The 17,822-nt window shown below is 40.2% G+C and overlaps 1 protein-coding gene across 1 annotated transcript; it reads right to left on the reverse strand.

The window, feature by feature from the left end:
• Nucleotides 1-808: 808 nt before the first annotated feature.
• LOC119721853 (coiled-coil domain-containing protein 77-like) lies at nt 809-6,392 on the reverse strand. The gene is made up of 3 exons (XM_038191795.1): nt 6,338-6,392; nt 4,600-4,819; nt 809-1,207 (listed from the first exon to the last, which is right to left on the reverse strand). The coding sequence occupies exons 1-3, from the start codon at nt 6,388-6,390 to the stop codon at nt 860-862; spliced, it is 621 nt and encodes a 206-aa protein (XP_038047723.1). The 5' UTR covers nt 6,391-6,392; the 3' UTR covers nt 809-859.
• Nucleotides 6,393-17,822: the final 11,430 nt, after the last annotated feature.

The raw sequence follows: 17,822 nt of genomic DNA on the forward strand, positions 1-17,822 counted from the left end.
AGAATTTACTGTTTAATAAAATCCACTGTAGTGCTTTTATATGCTACCTGAAATGCAGATTTTGCTTTTCCTTCCTTGCTGGAGGGGAACAAACAGAAGGTTTACAAGAAGGGTTTACATTACAAAGCACTGACAATGATCCAGGGCTAGGGATGTAGTTGATTCCATTCACAAGTCCACCACAAGTCCAGACACAAGTAATTCGTGAGTCCATCACAAGTCCAGGCACAAGATACACTGGATGCCTTTGTCAAAGCTCATTTGAATAGCTTGTGAGTTAAATTGGTGTTGGAGGACTTGTGGTGGACTTGCAGGGACTAGTGATGGACTCGACTACATCCCTGCAATGATGTCCTTGCAATCTTGATTTCAGTGACAACATCATTATGGACTAAGATGACATAACATCTCACTAACAGAATCTGCTTCTTGATTTAGTCAAGAGCACGTTTCATGGAATGCACCATTTTACTTTATATAATCGACATACAGATCGTTGTCATTTGATTGGTGGAACTCACATCATGTGGCATTCGTTATTGCTCCCATTCACGCCGGGGCTCAAAAGTCCCATTCGCCTATGGGGAATGGGAAATACTATTGAACAGTTAGGATCATTCTTGTTCCATGACGCAGTTGTATGCAAATGCATGCTGGTGTGCGCGTTTAGCATTGCACGTAGCCAGCGTTGGGTTCAAACATTTTCGTGAAGGGGTGGTTTGGAAGAGAAAAATACATTTTCAACCAATTTTATATTGAAATAAAAGTTCAAATATCAAATGACAAGGATCTATGTGTCAGTTATATAAAACAAATATAAAAGTTCGACATGTTTTTGTACATGGTGGAAGTGTGGCCTTTATTTATGGAGGTAGTCCAGTAAAATGGCCACATATGGGGCTAAGCATGACCCAGCCTTTGGGGTACTTGTTCGCAGTGTCCGCACCACGATCTGCATGAACTGCACTATAGCTGACCAACATAGGAAAGTAGAAAACAGCAACGGACAAATGCAAACTAACAACATGACTGACATGAACAGACAATACTCCACCTTGTAGAGTTGCTTCTCAACATCCTTGAGTTGGTTTCTCAAGATTCGGGTATCATTCTTGAAACCTTCTATCTCCAGATTCCGTCGCTTCTCCATGGCCTCATACCGCTGGTTCATCAGGTGTAAACGCTTAGCAAGCTTTTCCGTCTTATCCTGTGGATAAATAACCACAAGAATGAATGGTACTAGAAACAGGTTTCGGCAATAGATCAGAAATGGCTTAAACTTTGCATGAGCAGTTGGTACTGTTTGAATATCAGAGTTTATTTTGTTCACTTTTCGATAGCAATCAGAACAATCCACTGAAGGGAATTTGAAGTCGGAATTCTATTTTTGATACATTTTGGTACCAACAAAATAGGATTACATAATAATCCTGTTTTAATCCTAAAAATGTGATAAATAGTGATATGACAGTATTCTACCAATACACACACACAAATATGTACTCATGCCATCAGTTTCTGTCATAAGTAAGTATAGGTCATGAAAAACTGACTGGACCTTTTTTTTTACGTTTTGCGTAATTTGTTTCGCTTCAGTGACTTCTAATATTTCAGCCTTCGAAAATGTCCTTCCGTTACCGAAAAAATACATATTTTTAATTTATTTTCAAAACTTGCAGTATGAATGCAATGAAAGTTATTGTGCAAAGCAAGTTTAGGTAGGCCTTCAATGTGACATTATAACTGACACTGCTGTACGTATCGTTTTTTAATTACAATTAATTAAATCCCGTCCTTCCGTTACCAAATTGGTAACGGAAGGACGGTAACGGAAGGACAAATGTTATTTTTATCAAATGTAACGACATTTGTGCTCATGTTTGAAAAATGAAAATCACTGCAACTACATGCATGTATAATGCGCATTGAAAGGACATTCATGTGACCCACCTTCACAAAGCTGGTATGAGCAGGGCAAGGTGTTCATTACAAAGGATGGCACAGGCATATGTATAACATGTACATGTACAATGTACATGTATGACAATGTACCGGTACTCATACATGTATGGAGTTGTTGCAGAAAATCAAATCATTAAGTTGCTGCTATCACCATTCATGGACAATAGAGAAAGATACAATTTCTGTGAAGCCATTCCAGAAGCAAATTAAGTAAAAAATGAGATGGCAGAAAGTACCAGTGCTATTGGGCACTTTCATACAATTTACATGTGTAAGACATGTGAGGTGCAATTTTTGACAAATTAAGTTAACAACTTCAGGCTGGATGTTTATAAGATAATTATTGTTAATACTCTAAATCATTAAAATTTGATTTCAAACACTGAATTTAGAGTTCAATTAAAAGCAACACCTAAAACATTTTTTAAAGCACAATGATTCTGAAGCCATCAGTTCTACCTGTAGATGTTTTTAATGTACATGTAAGCTGGTCGCCTGCCCCCCCCCCCCCCCCCCACCCTTTAGGTAAACCACTGAACCTACTGGTGTTATTATTAAAAGTTGTTGGTGAACATGTAACAAATATACTCAAGTGCTCAAATACTGTGTATTTAAAACTTTTAAGGATTAAGGTGATGGGTTTGAAGTCCATTTCTGTAGTTGTCTTGTGTTCGTGAATTATGTGTTTTTGGTTGTTTTCATTTTTCATTTGTTATCATTAATTAGCAGGCTTCTATCTTTATCTCAATAGTTTCTTGGGTATAATTATTTATGCCAGGTCTGCATATTGTTGATTTCACATTCAGTTACACATTTCAGCAATTTATTTCACTTGTATAATTAGTGTAAATTCACATTTTATTCATGCTATAATTGAGTAAACCTTTTGTCCTTCCGTTACCGTCCTTCCGCTACCAAATTATAATCCACTTAAGACATTGTAATTATATCACCGAAACACTTAAAGTCAAATGAAAGGTGGTATAGTATAGATAAAGCCGCAGGGATTCCATTTCCTACCTTTGAAATATAATTGCCCCATAAAATTCACAGAGTTTATGCAAAACGCGTGTAAGTTGGAAAACCCTCGTCCGTTTTACCGTCCTTCCGTTACCGACCTCATTAATATTCATAATTCATTAACGAGAGGTATGCATGCCCCCCAAAAGTGTGGAAATTGAAGGTAGCATTATAGCAATACCATTGTGACATTTGCTTGCTGTAACTAATAACAGTGGCTGTGATAGGCACATTTGAAATTTTGTTTAATGAGCGAAAACGTCCTTCCGTTACCGTGGAATTGCCCAAAAGCAGTAAAAAATTCTGAGCTCTCCATAGGTTTGTGCACAAAAATGGACGCACCCAGCAGTGTACATTCTGTACAGTAAGTTAAGTCTCTAGTCATTTTAAGCTACAGTCCATCATTTGCAGCTATCCAAAAAGTAACTGATGTATTTATCTTGAAAAACATACTTGGTTGGTTGACAGTACTAAATTCTCTCTGAAATTATTCTTTCTGACATGCTGTCGTTTTGAAGAAATCAACAAAAGAAGGTCTTCAGACGCATCGTTGGAAATTTCTGTTAGTAGTTCGCTTTTTTATTTGGCGAAGCACGCACAAGCGTTGACACGATGCAAACGTGCGCGCAGTTGCCTTAATTCATCGTATCAGTGCATGACACCGCGTAGCTGCAATCGGCTCAATGAGAATGTGTCTCAATTCAGGCCCAATTCAAAACATGATTCAGCAACATGATTCAGCAACTTTTATTTGAAATCGAGATCCGCAGGCCCGGTTCTGTGTTTTTTTTGTCCCGTTCTGTTCACAAACTCATCTATGTTTCAAGTCACAGACCATACAGGGATGAAACTGGCCTATGGGGAAAAAATCTGAAAATAGGCCGGCCAAAATTCTGTGTCCGAAATCTGGGCTGCGCCGCAAGTACACATACGTACTATATGTACAATAAACTTCGTGTTCAATTTCTGGACATCGCCTCCTTTTTTTCTTTTACATGTACATGTAGATCCAAATGAAATTTTACGATGTGAAAAATGTTCAGTGTTTCCATAAGATTAAAAAGCCCGAATTAGGGTTGGAGTTTCTGACTCGTAATTAAAGAAATTCACATCTTACTTGAGACACGGAGAAAGTCAAGGAAAAAGTCCAAGACAACAAGTCCACTAACGCATGGTAGGTGGAACTGGAAAAAGTTTGGCATTAGGCCTGCCGTCTTTTTCGTACAACAACTGCCGGTGAAATTTGTCTTCTATGCTCTCCTCGCCTTCCTCAAGATTTTGCATGGAAGAGATCGTCAGACTAAAACCACCACGTTGCAATCATTCAGTATCATTTGTACAACACTGAATAAAGTAGATCTGCCAAAGTCCAAAATGCTCCTTATGTGCGATTACCCCAATAGTTTGATTGCAGCTTTTGAGGGGGCCATTCAGTTGTGACTTTGTAACAAGATTCTTTTGTTTTGCTAACTTTTGAGAAAAAAAATGATTTCTGAATGGAAAAGTTAGTTCTTTTTTTAAAGCAATTCAAACGAATTTGCTTGAAAATGATCATTATTGTATTGTATTTAACTTGAAATGATTTCTTTGTGCAGGAAGCTTCTCTATAATGCCCACCTCAATTTCCAAGTTCTGTGTTTGTCTCTCTTCCAGTGCATGATCTGAGATGACTAAGACGTCATCTTTGGAGACATCTAGTTGTTCCTTACATCGATCCAGCTCCTGTAGTAGACGGTCCTTCTCTACCATCCAGACTCGCTCCTGAGATCGTCCTTCATACTTCAGCTCTAGATAGTCCTTAGTGCTGTCATACAACATCTGCTGTGTACGATGTAACCTATTAACAGAAGAATGTCCATGACAAGTGATGTATGATGGTTGAACAAGGTAGCTGAATAAAGGATACACATTCTACTTTTGTTTAAAGAACGGTAAGTGTCTTATTAGTCATTCATAAGATTTCATTTCATTTTGCGTCGGGGTGATGTAAATCAAATTAGGTTTTGCCCTTCACCGACATATAAACACTGTATACTCTCTGTGTTACCTCCCGAGTGAAAGTTGAAAAAAATCACTCCGGTCAAACCCATGACCCTCCTGCTTTCTAGTGCAGATGTCTTACCACTTGACCACCGAGCTAACGGGATCAGTTGGCTGGTTCGAATCTGATGTACATAGCAGCGGGTACTACATTAACTATTCATAAGATGGTAAGACATCTGCAATAGAAAGCAGGAGGTCGTGGGTTCGAGTCCCACCGGAGTGATTTTTTTCCAACTTTCACTCGGGAGGAAACACACTGAGAATACAGTGTTTATACATCGGTGATGGACAAAACCTAATTTGGTTTTATTAGTCAATTGACTCATGTAATTTCAGCAAGCACACACTGCATATGCCTCCATGTTATTTTGGCAAGATGTGTTGCCAACATACTAGTGTGGAAAGACTGTGGTTTCTAAAATAACTAAGATCAAAGTGCTTTACATTATTATTACCCCTGATCATTGGGCCAATGAAACATTGCAAATACAATCTCAGCTTCCTGTGGAATATGGATTTTTATTCACGAGAAAGTCATTTTAGTCATGTTCCCTGACAGTATTTTATAAACTATTGAATAGGATGGTGCCAGACTATTTTTGCATTCTAGCCTCACTTTCAATTTTTATTTTAAATGTGGCTTAAAAACATTAGGGTATGTTTAACAACAAATTTAAATTTTCATTAAAGCAGACTGGTATTAATTTGTAATTAATTTTATGTCACTGCTTTAATTTCTCTTTGCAAGTTCCAAATATGAAGATTTTACCTCGCTTTCAATTTAATATAGTCGACTCCTGAATAAAGCCCATACAGCTCGGTGTAGTCATTTCGACGCAAGGTAGCTAAAATCAATCACAATTGCGATCTCTGTTCTCACAGGTACCCATTTATTCCTGGGTGGGGCGAAGCAATGAGTGACAAAGTGTCTTGCCAAAGGGAACATGCACCATAACCCCAGGCTGGACTCGAACCCACAACCTGTAGAATGAGACCAGGGCACTCCACATATTTAGAAATGTTTTGCCAATTCATGCAACAACACAAACACCAGGTAATATAATCTATTTGAAACCCCTGCCCGTTGTCCAAACTGCACACATGTGCATTTATCTTTATTGGTACCTTCAAGGATGTAACTGGGGTCCAAGTTGCTGGAGGGCCCTAAAGGGACCTCAGTTTCTAGTAGGAGGCAGTCTTTGAGCAGAGGGGTCCATGCCCCTCATCCTCCTCCCCTATCATTAGCTATGCCACTGGGCACCTTTGTCAAGTTCATTTAAGATTATAAGGAATCAATGAAGGGAGTTCCTACTTTTCATTGAGGGAGTGAATCTTGGAGCGATCTCTCTCAATCACAGTCTGCATCTCTTCCATCCTGACCCTGCGATCCTCCAGCAAGGCTCCGTCTGCTCTCTAGATAGCTCAGCTTGTTCCTTCATCTGAGATTGTAGAGCTTCAATCTGTAGCAACAGACTCTCTGGCTCTGCCTGCTGCTGGTCTGAATCAGGATGGACAGCTTTGGGCTGGGCGCTGTTGGACTGAAATGAGGATTGGAAAATATTGATGGATGGTAACAGGATCAACCTGCTGGTACAGACTCGGACAAAAGAAACCACCATTTTGGAGATGATCTGATCAATTATCGTGATTGAAGCAACTTTACTGGGATAACGTATGTAACTAAACTCACTTCTCAGGGGAGTAACTACAGGTAATTTCATCAGCTGATCAAGGAATTATCAACACACCTACCAAAAGCTGCAACAGATATATATATTTACTATTAATACTATGAAAGTAAGTAAAGTCTGTCATTAGCCAATACATCTCTGGTTTCAAAGGCATGAAACGACCGAGGATATTTTTTTATCCCCCCTGGATAGGATGCCAGTCCATTGCAGGTTACTTCCCAGCTAATATCGGTACCCATTTATACTCCTGGGTGGAGAGAGGCAAGTGGGGGTGAAGTGGCTTGCCCAAGGACACACATATAACCGGCAACTAGATTCGGACCCCTGACCCTCTGATCATGAGTCACAAACCTTAACCATATTAATGCTTAAACAAAACTTAAAATCCCATAGACCTTATAAATAGTTAATGCGATGCCCACTGCCATGTACCAATACATCAGATTCGAGCCAGCCAACCGATCCCATTAGCTCAGTGGTCAAGTGGTAAAACATCTGCACTAGAAAGCAGGAGGTTGTGGGTTCGAGTCCCAACCGAGTGATTTTTTCCAACTTTTACTCAGGAGGTAACACACTGAGTATTCAGTGTTTATACATCAATGAAGGGCAAAACCTGATTTGACATACATTGTATTAATACTATGATCCACTAGTTTATCTGACCAACAAATACTAAAAATGGGCCTGATATGGTTGGTATGAGATCTGAGGAGTGTTGGCTTTGCAATGTTTTATCAACCACCCTTTGCCTCAACCATACCGGTATGTAATCTCTACCTACCTTTTGTGTTAGCAGTAACTCTGTGTTGTGCATTCCTCCGTGTTCTGTTGTTCTGTGGTCTGCTTGGCACTTCGGCTTTTAAACCCAATATTTCACCCTCTGGAGAAAAAAAAACCAGACAGGCAAGTAAGAAGAAAACATGAGACGTCTTGGAAATTACAGGTTACACCTTCATATACCTTTGAAATCTGATGGACAGTGTGTGCAGATATATAATTGTTTGCCAGAATAAAATGCAATGTTCAAAGTTGGGTCAAAAGTCTTCTAATGCCCGACTGTAATTCATTGTAATAAACCAGTTCTGTATTTCAATGACCTGAGGTCATTTGGGATAACATTGCTGACACGATGTTAGGCGATGTTACGCGCACGACCACTCTGGTGGTAATTTACACACAAGCGTCGCGCACCCGCATTCATGCACCTTTGATCGTTCTACTATCCCGAATGACCGGTGACCCATATCGTTGTGCACATAAGCAGTTGAAATACCGAACTGGCTTATCCATGGCATTCCTTGAGTTGTTTGCTTGTTTGGAAAAGGATGAGACATTTAGGACAACTTGAAGAACTGTTGACACTTAAAATACCCAATACAAGGGAACTTGACTAGGTTTACTCTTAATAATGTTCAAATGGGGGCAGTTCCGCAGTGTCAGACGTACATTTTGGGCAATTCAACAGTGTATGTAATTGTAGTTATAATCACGGGGTAGATTTTAATTCTGATAAAACATATCAGTTAGTCACTAGTTACTTTGATGAGTCAAAGAAGAAATTATTCATCCAACTTTGTTGCTGTAGTAGAAATTGGCTCAAAACACCGGACGTACTCAGACAAATCAATTTTTTGTATTGTCATCAATTGATTTTCCATTTACAAGTAACAGCCAAACTGTTGAACTTGTTAGGGAATGTACAACATTTGCTTTTGCTGCAATGTTCAAAATAAGTGCATCTGGGGGATTAGTGTGCTATAAAAAATATTGTTAAAGGGCATGTACAACATTTGCTTTTGCTGCAATAATCAGAAATAAATGGATTTGGAGGATTAGTATGTTTTAGCAAATATTGTTAAAATGACTTGTTTCACGTTTTGGGCTTGTAGATGTTGGAAAAACCAAGAAAACCATTCATGTTCTTGTAGTCTGGTTCACAGACCCCATTTAAGATGAAACGGAGAATTTATAGACTTTGGGGGATTGTAAGATCAGAGAGGCAGTCTAGTAGGCTTGTACCCCTTCAAAGGTGTGTAATCAATTGCACAGAAAACACAGAATAACTAATTATGAAAAATTAGGAGTAGTTTTAAAAAAAAAAACAGTTTTCTCCATTGCTGGTCGGCCGACCAGCGTTGGAAAAATACCATTTTTTTTTTTAAATGTCAGCACACCAGGAGCCACGATTTTACAGGATGCTTTAGGCTGTCATTCCCTAAAGTTGAAAAAAATCACTCCGGTCGAACCCATGACCTCCTGCTTTCTAGTGCAGATGTCTTACCACTTGACCACCGAGCTAACGGGATCAGTTGGCTGGTTCGAATCTGATGTACATAGCAGCGGGTACTACATTAACTATTCATAAGATGGTAAGACATCTGCAATAGAAAGCAGGAGGTCGTGGGTTCGAGTCCCACCGGAGTGATTTTTTTCCAACTTTCACTCGGGAGGAAACACACTGAGAATACAGTGTTTATACATCGGTGATGGACAAAACCTAATTTGGTTTTATTAGTCAATTGACTCATGTAATTTCAGCAAGCACACACTGCATATGCCTCCATGTTATTTTGGCAAGATGTGTTGCCAATATACTAGTGTGGAAAGACTGTGGTTTCTAAAATAACTAAGATCAAAGTGCTTTACATTATTATTACCCCTGATCATTGGGCCAATGAAACATTGCAAATACAATCTCAGCTTCCTGTGGAATATGGATTTTTATTCACGAGGAAGTCATTTTAGTCATGTTCCCTGACAGTATTTTATAAACTATTGAATAGGATGGTGCCAGACTATTTTTGCATTCTAGCCTCACTTTCAATTTTTATTTTAAATGTGGCTTAAAAACATTAGGGTATGTTTAACAACAAATTTAAATTTTCATTAAAGCAGACTGGTATTAATTTGTAATTAATTTTATGTCACTGCTTTAATTTCTCTTTGCAAGTTCCAAATATGAAGATTTTACCTCGCTTTCAATTTAATATAGTCGACTCCTGAATAAAGCCCATACAGCTCGGTGTAGTCATTTCGACGCAAGGTAGCTAAAATCAATCACAATTGCGATCTCTGTTCTCACAGGTACCCATTTACTCCTGGGTGGGGCGAAGCAATGAGTGACAAAGTGTCTTGCCAAAGGGAACATGCACCATAACCCCAGGCTGGACTCGAACCCACAACCTGTAGAATTACCCGCAGACAACGAGTTCAATGCTCCAGACCATGAGGCCAGGGCACTCCACATATTTAGAAATGTTTTGCCAATTCATGCAACAACACAAACACCAGGTAATATAATCTATTTGAAACCCCTGCCCGTTGTCCAAACTGCACACATGTGCATTTATCTTTATTGGTACCTTCAAGGATGTAACTGGGGTCCAAGTTGCTGGAGGGCCCTAAAGGGACCTCAGTTTCTAGTAGGAGGCAGTCTTTGAGCAGAGGGGTCCATGCCCCTCATCCTCCTCCCCTATCATTAGCTATGCCACTGGGCACCTTTGTCAAGTTCATTTAAGATTATAAGGAATCAATGAAGGGAGTTCCTACTTTTCATTGAGGGAGTGAATCTTGGAGCGATCTCTCTCAATCACAGTCTGCATCTCTTCCATCCTGACCCTACGATCCTCCAGCAAGGCTTCCGTCTGCTCTCTAGATAGCTCAGCTTGTTCCTTCATCTGAGATTGTAGAGCTTCAACCTGTAGCAACAGACTCTCTGGCTCTGCCTGCTGCTGGTCTGAATCAGGATGGACAGCTTTGGGCTGGGCGCTGTTGGACTGAAATGAGGATTGGAAAATATTGATGGATGGTAACAGGATCAACCTGCTGGCACAGACTCGGACAAAAGAAACCACCCTTTTGGAGATGATCTGATCAATTATCGTGATTGAAGCAACTTTACTGGGATAACGTATGTAACTAAACTCACTTCTCAGGGGAGTAACTACAGGTAATTTCATCAGCTGATCAAGGAATTATCAACACACCTACCAAAAGCTGCAACAGATATATATATTTACTATTAATACTATGAAAGTAAGTAAAGTCTGTCATTAGCCAATACATCTCTGGTTTCAAAGGCATGAAACGACCGAGGATATTTTTTTATCCCCCCTGGATAGGATGCCAGTCCATTGCAGGTTACTTCCCAGCTAATATCGGTACCCATTTATACTCCTGGGTGGAGAGAGGCAAGTGGGGGTGAAGTGGCTTGCCCAAGGACACACATATAACCGGCAACTAGATTCGGACCCCTGACCCTCTGATCATGAGTCACAAACCTTAACCATATTAATGCTTAAACAAAACTTAAAATCCCATAGACCTTATAAATAGTTAATGCGATGCCCACTGCCATGTACCAATACATCAGATTCGAGCCAGCCAACCGATCCCATTAGCTCAGTGGTCAAGTGGTAAAACATCTGCACTAGAAAGCAGGAGGTTGTGGGTTCGAGTCCCAACCGAGTGATTTTTTCCAACTTTTACTCAGGAGGTAACACACTGAGTATTCAGTGTTTATACATCAATGAAGGGCAAAACCTGATTTGACATACATTGTATTAATACTATGATCCACTAGTTTATCTGACCAACAAATACTAAAAATGGGCCTGATATGGTTGGTATGAGATCTGAGGAGTGTTGGCTTTGCAATGTTTTATCAACCACCCTTTGCCTCAACCATACCGGTATGTAATCTCTACCTACCTTTTGTGTTAGCAGTAACTCTGTGTTGTGCATTCCTCCGTGTTCTGTTGTTCTGTGGTCTGCTTGGCACTTCGGCTTTTAAACCCAATATTTCACCCTCTGGAGAAAAAAAAACCAGACAGGCAAGTAAGAAGAAAACATGAGACGTCTTGGAAATTACAGGTTACACCTTCATATACCTTTGAAATCTGATGGACAGTGTGTGCAGATATATAATTGTTTGCCAGAATAAAATGCAATGTTCAAAGTTGGGTCAAAAGTCTTCTAATGCCCGACTGTAATTCATTGTAATAAACCAGTTCTGTATTTCAATGACCTGAGGTCATTTGGGATAACATTGCTGACACGATGTTAGGCGATGTTACGCGCACGACCACTCTGGTGGTAATTTACACACAAGCGTCGCGCACCCGCATTCATGCACCTTTGATCGTTCTACTATCCCGAATGACCGGTGACCCATATCGTTGTGCACATAAGCAGTTGAAATACCGAACTGGCTTATCCATGGCATTCCTTGAGTTGTTTGCTTGTTTGGAAAAGGATGAGACATTTAGGACAACTTGAAGAACTGTTGACACTTAAAATACCCAATACAAGGGAACTTGACTAGGTTTACTCTTAATAATGTTCAAATGGGGGCAGTTCCGCAGTGTCAGACGTACATTTTGGGCAATTCAACAGTGTATGTAATTGTAGTTATAATCACGGGGTAGATTTTAATTCTGATAAAACATATCAGTTAGTCACTAGTTACTTTGATGAGTCAAAGAAGAAATTATTCATCCAACTTTGTTGCTGTAGTAGAAATTGGCTCAAAACACCGGACGTACTCAGACAAATCAATTTTTTGTATTGTCATCAATTGATTTTCCATTTACAAGTAACAGCCAAACTGTTGAACTTGTTAGGGAATGTACAACATTTGCTTTTGCTGTAATGTTCAAAATAAGTGCATCTGGGGGATTAGTGTGCTATAAAAAATATTGTTAAAGGGCATGTACAACATTTGCTTTTGCTGCAATAATCAGAAATAAATGGATTTGGAGGATTAGTATGTTTTAGCAAATATTGTTAAAATGACTTGTTTCACGTTTTGGGCTTGTAGATGTTGGAAAAACCAAGAAAACCATTCATGTTCTTGTAGTCTGGTTCACAGACCCCATTTAAGATGAAACGGAGAATTTATAGACTTTGGGGGATTGTAAGATCAGAGAGGCAGTCTAGTAGGCTTGTACCCCTTCAAAGGTGTGTAATCAATTGCACAGAAAAGACAGAATAACTAATTATGAAAAATTAGGAGTAGTTTTAAAAAAAAAACAGTTTTCTCCATTGCTGGTCGGCCGACCAGCGTTGGAAAAATACCATTTTTTTTTTTTAAATGTCAGCACACCAGGAGCCACGATTTTACAGGATGCTTTAGGCTGTCATTCCCTAAAGTTGAAAAAAATCACTCCGGTCGAACCCATGACCTCCTGCTTTCTAGTGCAGATGTCTTACCACTTGACCACCGAGCTAACGGGATCAGTTGGCTGGTTCGAATCTGATGTACATAGCAGCGGGTACTACATTAACTATTCATAAGATGGTAAGACATCTGCAATAGAAAGCAGGAGGTCGTGGGTTCGAGTCCCACCGGAGTGATTTTTTTCCAACTTTCACTCGGGAGGAAACACACTGAGAATACAGTGTTTATACATCGGTGATGGACAAAACCTAATTTGGTTTTATTAGTCAATTGACTCATGTAATTTCAGCAAGCACACACTGCATATGCCTCCATGTTATTTTGGCAAGATGTGTTGCCAATATACCAGTGTGGAAAGACTGTGGTTTCTAAAATAACTAAGATCAAAGTGCTTTACATTATTATTACCCCTGATCATTGGGCCAATGAAACATTGCAAATACAATCTCAGCTTCCTGTGGAATATGGATTTTTATTCACGAGGAAGTCATTTTAGTCATGTTCCCTGACAGTATTTTATAAACTATTGAATAGGATGGTGCCAGACTATTTTTGCATTCTAGCCTCACTTTCAATTTTTATTTTAAATGTGGCTTAAAAACATTAGGGTATGTTTAACAACAAATTTAAATTTTCATTAAAGCAGACTGGTATTAATTTGTAATTAATTTTATGTCACTGCTTTAATTTCTCTTTGCAAGTTCCAAATATGAAGATTTTACCTCGCTTTCAATTTAATATAGTCGACTCCTGAATAAAGCCCATACAGCTCGGTGTAGTCATTTCGACGCAAGGTAGCTAAAATCAATCACAATTGCGATCTCTGTTCTCACAGGTACCCATTTACTCCTGGGTGGGGCGAAGCAATGAGTGACAAAGTGTCTTGCCAAAGGGAACATGCACCATAACCCCAGGCTGGACTCGAACCCACAACCTGTAGAATTACCCGCAGACAACGAGTTCAATGCTCCAGACCATGAGACCAGGGCACTCCACATATTTAGAAATGTTTTGCCAATTCATGCAACAACACAAACACCAGGTAATATAATCTATTTGAAACCCCTGCCCGTTGTCCAAACTGCACACATGTGCATTTATCTTTATTGGTACCTTCAAGGATGTAACTGGGGTCCAAGTTGCTGGAGGGCCCTAAAGGGACCTCAGTTTCTAGTAGGAGGCAGTCTTTGAGCAGAGGGGTCCATGCCCCTCATCCTCCTCCCCTATCATTAGCTATGCCACTGGGCACCTTTGTCAAGTTCATTTAAGATTATAAGGAATCAATGAAGGGAGTTCCTACTTTTCATTGAGGGAGTGAATCTTGGAGCGATCTCTCTCAATCACAGTCTGCATCTCTTCCATCCTGACCCTACGATCCTCCAGCAAGGCTTCCGTCTGCTCTCTAGATAGCTCAGCTTGTTCCTTCATCTGAGATTGTAGAGCTTCAATCTGTAGCAACAGACTCTCTGGCTCTGCCTGCTGCTGGTCTGAATCAGGATGGACAGCTTTGGGCTGGGCGCTGTTGGACTGAAATGAGGATTGGAAAATATTGATGGATGGTAACAGGATCAACCTGCTGGTACAGACTCGGACAAAAGAAACCACCCTTTTGGAGATGATCTGATCAATTATCGTGATTGAAGCAACTTTACTGGGATAACGTATGTAACTAAACTCACTTCTCAGGGGAGTAACTACAGGTAATTTCATCAGCTGATCAAGGAATTATCAACACACCTACCAAAAGCTGCAACAGATATATATATTTACTATTAATACTATGAAAGTAAGTAAAGTCTGTCATTAGCCAATACATCTCCGGTTTCAAAGGCATGAAACGACCGAGGATATTTTTTTATCCCCCCTGGATAGGATGCCAGTCCATTGCAGGTTACTTCCCAGCTAATATCGGTACCTATTTATACTCCTGGGTGGAGAGAGGCAAGTGGGGGTGAAGTGGCTTGCCCAAGGACACACATATAACCGGCAACTAGATTCGGACCCCTGACCCTCTGATCATGAGTCACAAACCTTAACCATATTAATGCTTAAAAAAAAATTAAAATCCCATAGACCTTATAAATAGTTAATGCGATGCCCGCTGCCATGTACCAATACATCAGATTCGAGCCAGCCAACCGATCCCATTAGCTCAGTGGTCAAGTGGTAAAACATCTGCACTAGAAAGCAGGAGGTTGTGGGTTCGAGTCCCAACCGAGTGATTTTTTCCAACTTTTACTCAGGAGGTAACACACTGAGTATTCAGTGTTTATACATCAATGAAGGGCAAAACCTGATTTGACATACATTGTATTAATACTATGATCCACTAGTTTATCTGACCAACAAATACTAAAAATGGGCCTGATATGGTTGGTATGAGATCTGAGGAGTGTTGGCTTTGCAATGTTTTATCAACCACCCTTTGCCTCAACCATACCGGTATGTAATCTCTACCTACCTTTTGTGTTAGCAGTAACTCTGTGTTGTGCATTCCTCCGTGTTCTGTTGTTCTGTGGTCTGCTTGGCACTTCGGCTTTTAAACCCAATATTTCACCCTCTGGAAAAAAAAAACCAGACATTGCTGGTCGGCCGACCAGCGTTGGAAAAATACCATTTTTTTTAAAAAATGTCAGCACACCAGGAGCCACGATTTTACAGGATGCTTTAGGCTGTCATTCCCTAAAGTTGAAAAAAATCACTCCGGTCGAACCCATGACCTCCTGCTTTCTAGTGCAGATGTCTTACCACTTGACCACCGAGCTAACGGGATCAGTTGGCTGGTTCGAATCTGATGTACATAGCAGCGGGTACTACATTAACTATTCATAAGATGGCAAGACATCTGCAATAGAAAGCAGGAGGTCGTGGGTTCGAGTCCCACCGGAGTGATTTTTTTCCAACTTTCACTCGGGAGGAAACACACTGAGAATACAGTGTTTATACATCGGTGATGGACAAAACCTAATTTGGTTTTATTAGTCAATTGACTCATGTAATTTCAGCAAGCACACACTGCATATGCCTCCATGTTATTTTGGCAAGATGTGTTGCCAATATACTAGTGTGGAAAGACTGTGGTTTCTAAAATAACTAAGATCAAAGTGCTTTACATTATTATTACCCCTGATCATTGGGCCAATGAAACATTGCAAATACAATCTCAGCTTCCTGTGGAATATGGATTTTTATTCACGAGGAAGTCATTTTAGTCATGTTCCCTGACAGTATTTTATAAACTATTGAATAGGATGGTGCCAGACTATTTTTGCATTCTAGCCTCACTTTCAATTTTTATTTTAAATGTGGCTTAAAAACATTAGGGTATGTTTAACAACAAATTTAAATTTTCATTAAAGCAGACTGGTATTAATTTGTAATTAATTTTATGTCACTGCTTTAATTTCTCTTTGCAAGTTCCAAATATGAAGATTTTACCTCGCTTTCAATTTAATATAGTCGACTCCTGAATAAAGCCCATACAGCTCGGTGTAGTCATTTCGACGCAAGGTAGCTAAAATCAATCACAATTGCGATCTCTGTTCTCACAGGTACCCATTTACTCCTGGGTGGGGCGAAGCAATGAGTGACAAAGTGTCTTGCCAAAGGGAACATGCACCATAACCCCAGGCTGGACTCGAACCCACAACCTGTAGAATTACCCGCAGACAACGAGTTCAATGCTCCAGACCATGAGGCCAGGGCACTCCACATATTTAGAAATGTTTTGCCAATTCATGCAACAACACAAACACCAGGTAATATAATCTATTTGAAACCCCTGCCCGTTGTCCAAACTGCACACATGTGCATTTATCTTTATTGGTACCTTCAAGGATGTAACTGGGGTCCAAGTTGCTGGAGGGCCCTAAAGGGACCTCAGTTTCTAGTAGGAGGCAGTCTTTGAGCAGAGGGGTCCATGCCCCTCATCCTCCTCCCCTATCATTAGCTATGCCACTGGGCACCTTTGTCAAGTTCATTTAAGATTATAAGGAATCAATGAAGGGAGTTCCTACTTTTCATTGAGGGAGTGAATCTTGGAGCGATCTCTCTCAATCACAGTCTGCATCTCTTCCATCCTGACCCTACGATCCTCCAGCAAGGCTTCCGTCTGCTCTCTAGATAGCTCAGCTTGTTCCTTCATCTGAGATTGTAGAGCTTCAATCTGTAGCAACAGACTCTCTGGCTCTGCCTGCTGCTGGTCTGAATCAGGATGGACAGCTTTGGGCTGGGCGCTGTTGGACTGAAATGAGGATTGGAAAATATTGATGGATGGTAACAGGATCAACCTGCTGGTACAGACTCGGACAAAAGAAACCACCCTTTTGGAGATGATCTGATCAATTATCGTGATTGAAGCAACTTTACTGGGATAACGTATGTAACTAAACTCACTTCTCAGGGGAGTAACTACAGGTAATTTCATCAGCTGATCAAGGAATTATCAACACACCTACCAAAAGCTGCAACAGATATATATATTTACTATTAATACTATGAAAGTAAGTAAAGTCTGTCATTAGCCAATACATCTCCGGTTTCAAAGGCATGAAACGACCGAGGATATTTTTTTATCCCCCCTGGATAGGATGCCAGTCCATTGCAGGTTACTTCCCAGCTAATATCGGTACCTATTTATACTCCTGGGTGGAGAGAGGCAAGTGGGGGTGAAGTGGCTTGCCCAAGGACACACATATAACCGGCAACTAGATTCGGACCCCTGACCCTCTGATCATGAGTCACAAACCTTAACCATATTAATGCTTAAAAAAAAATTAAAATCCCATAGACCTTATAAATAGTTAATGCGATGCCCGCTGCCATGTACCAATACATCAGATTCGAGCCAGCCAACCGATCCCATTAGCTCAGTGGTCAAGTGGTAAAACATCTGCACTAGAAAGCAGGAGGTTGTGGGTTCGAGTCCC

Source organism: Patiria miniata, unplaced genomic scaffold (assembly GCF_015706575.1).
Source record: "Patiria miniata isolate m_02_andy unplaced genomic scaffold, ASM1570657v1 HiC_scaffold_14, whole genome shotgun sequence".
Taxonomy (NCBI): domain Eukaryota; kingdom Metazoa; phylum Echinodermata; class Asteroidea; order Valvatida; family Asterinidae; genus Patiria; species Patiria miniata.

What these genes read in the sequence shown, in the direction of transcription:
- LOC119721853 (XM_038191795.1), bottom strand. Translation starts at nt 6,390, where the DNA reads ATGCAGACTGTGATTGAGAGAGATCGCTCCAAGATTCACTCCCTCAAT. An exon ending in ATTCACTCCCTCAATGAAAA is followed by an intron (nt 4,820 to 6,337) that starts GTAGGAACTCCC and finishes TTCTGTTAATAG; the next exon opens with GTTACATCGTACACAGCAGA. An exon ending in CACAGAACTTGGAAATTGAG is followed by an intron (nt 1,208 to 4,599) that starts GTGGGCATTATA and finishes ATTTATCCACAG; the next exon opens with GATAAGACGGAAAAGCTTGC.